Below are 1,844 nucleotides of genomic sequence, written 5' to 3'. Positions count from 1 at the left end.
TGTGTGTGTGTGTGTGTGTGTGTGTGTGTGTGTGTGTGTGTGTGTGTGTGTGTGGTTTGTGGTGTGTAGCTGTGTATCTCATCTACCAGGGGAACATCAGAGGCATTGAGATCCCGTGGGAGCTTGTAGATCCCTGGTGGTAATTGACAAAGAAAGCCAGCAAACACGGACAGCGGCTCGAGGTGTGTCATCGTCACACGTGAAGCTGCTTCTGTCTCCTGCTGACTCTGACCGCTGCGCTGAGTGTGTTTCTCGCTCACACACGCGCGCCCGCGCACGAACACACGTACAGGCCTCCAGCTGTTTGTTATGTAATGATCCAGTGATCGTGATCCAGTTTCTCATTTAAATAATCCACCTCTTCCTCTCCTGGCACGGTCCTTGGTCGGCACACACATACACAGAGCTGAAAATTGGAAATTTGCAAGCGCCCTCTTCTTTAATTAAACGCCTCTCAATCTGCAGAGCACGCGCACGCACACGTGGATGCGCCTAATTACACAGTTTCAGACAAAAGCTGGATTCGACAACAGGCTAGCCCGTAATATGGAAGATATGAAATTTGTTTTGGCTTGAAGTTGATACAGCCGAATAAGTCAGGTTAACGCGAGAGGTTTGAAATTATGGGCTATAGAGCTACTTTTTGAAAAGCCACTAGGCTATGTATATAGGCATCTGGAGCGTTTTGGCGCACACGCATACATGCAAACAATCAAAGGTTCTAATATTTTCTACTCACTCGGATTTCCTGGCCAGGGCCAGAGACCGACAAAGGGTTGTTGGGGTCATCGGAACCAAAGAGCGGCAGCTGTGGCAACTTCCACCGTTTTCGGACTCACTTTCAACCGGCGAAATTGTGGATGGCTCGGCTGGGACCAGCTGCATGTCTCCTGGGTCCATAGGTTGGGTGGGAGAGGACTGGACAGCCGGAGCCGCCTCGACTTGTGCTGGTGAAGCCGCATCTGGCAAAGACCCCGGACTAGTCTTGAGCGGGGGGTCCTGTGGATGGTGGTGGTGATGATGAAGGCAGCTGGGGTCGGGGTGGTGATGGTGGTGATGGTGGTGATAAGGATGCTGTTGTTGTATCCTGACGTCCCGCAGGTGTCTGTTCTCGCCGATCAGCTCATCTACCCTCCGGTCCAGCTCTTCTATTCTTGCACGCTGGGTCTGGATGAGACTCTGCTGATTCTGGACGATGGTGGTAAGCTCCCGCAGGTACAGAATCGCCTGCACCGGGTTTTCTAGCAGGCTGGAGCTCATCATACGCTACCCACAGCAAGAGGAAGGAAGAGAAAGAGAGAGAGGGGGGAAAGAACCTGGACGCGCGGATGGAGGACAGAGGAGATGCAAAACAGCCTATTTGTGAGTGCGGATGAGAAGGTGGCGTGGGATGTCCTTCCGCTCTCCTCTCCTTGATTCTGTTCGGCTGTGGATGAGGCTACGCCGACCAAGTCAGTCTCCACTTCTCCAGTCGTTTACTCCCTCCCTCACTCTCTCTCACTCGCTCTCGCTCTCTCTCAAACACACACATACACTGCGCTGAGTGGTGCTGATGAGAGCAGCCAGCTCCAGATGTGACAGCAGGGAGGAGGGGAGGTGCTCGAGGATGGATGCGTCACTGCACGCACAGACACGAGCACGGTCCTAGCACGCGCCCTATAGGTAGCTACAAGGAGTTCTACGGAGCATCTTTAGTTTGTGGACTAGTATATGAAGCTGATTTATTGCACACAAAATCCTTTTTTCTTTTAAATCTAAGAATTTGGTTAAACAATCGCAAGGCGGTGTATTTGTGTAGCATGTGCATCTTACGATGCATCTTGCCCCTGAGCTTTGTATGTATT

At 51.8% G+C, this 1,844-nt stretch overlaps 1 protein-coding gene across 1 annotated transcript in view; it reads right to left on the bottom strand.

Moving 5' to 3' along the window:
* LOC102201990 (IQ motif and SEC7 domain-containing protein 3-like) overlaps positions 1-1,572 on the bottom strand; it is a 17,465-nt gene extending 15,893 nt beyond the window's left edge. Inside the window, exon 1 of the mRNA XM_005755277.1 lies at positions 740-1,572. Coding sequence (XP_005755334.1) covers positions 740-1,263 — 524 coding nt within the window. The 5' untranslated portion in view covers positions 1,264-1,572. The remainder of the gene's footprint in view (positions 1-739) is intronic.
* Between the last annotated feature and the right edge of the window lie 272 nt (positions 1,573-1,844).

Source organism: Pundamilia nyererei, unplaced genomic scaffold (assembly GCF_000239375.1).
Source record: "Pundamilia nyererei isolate P.nyererei 1_Seehausen unplaced genomic scaffold, PunNye1.0 scaffold01131, whole genome shotgun sequence".
In the NCBI taxonomy this organism is placed as follows: Eukaryota; Metazoa; Chordata; class Actinopteri; order Cichliformes; family Cichlidae; genus Pundamilia; species Pundamilia nyererei.
Note: the sequence above shows the minus strand (reverse complement) of the source record. Positions and strands in the feature narration are given on the sequence as shown.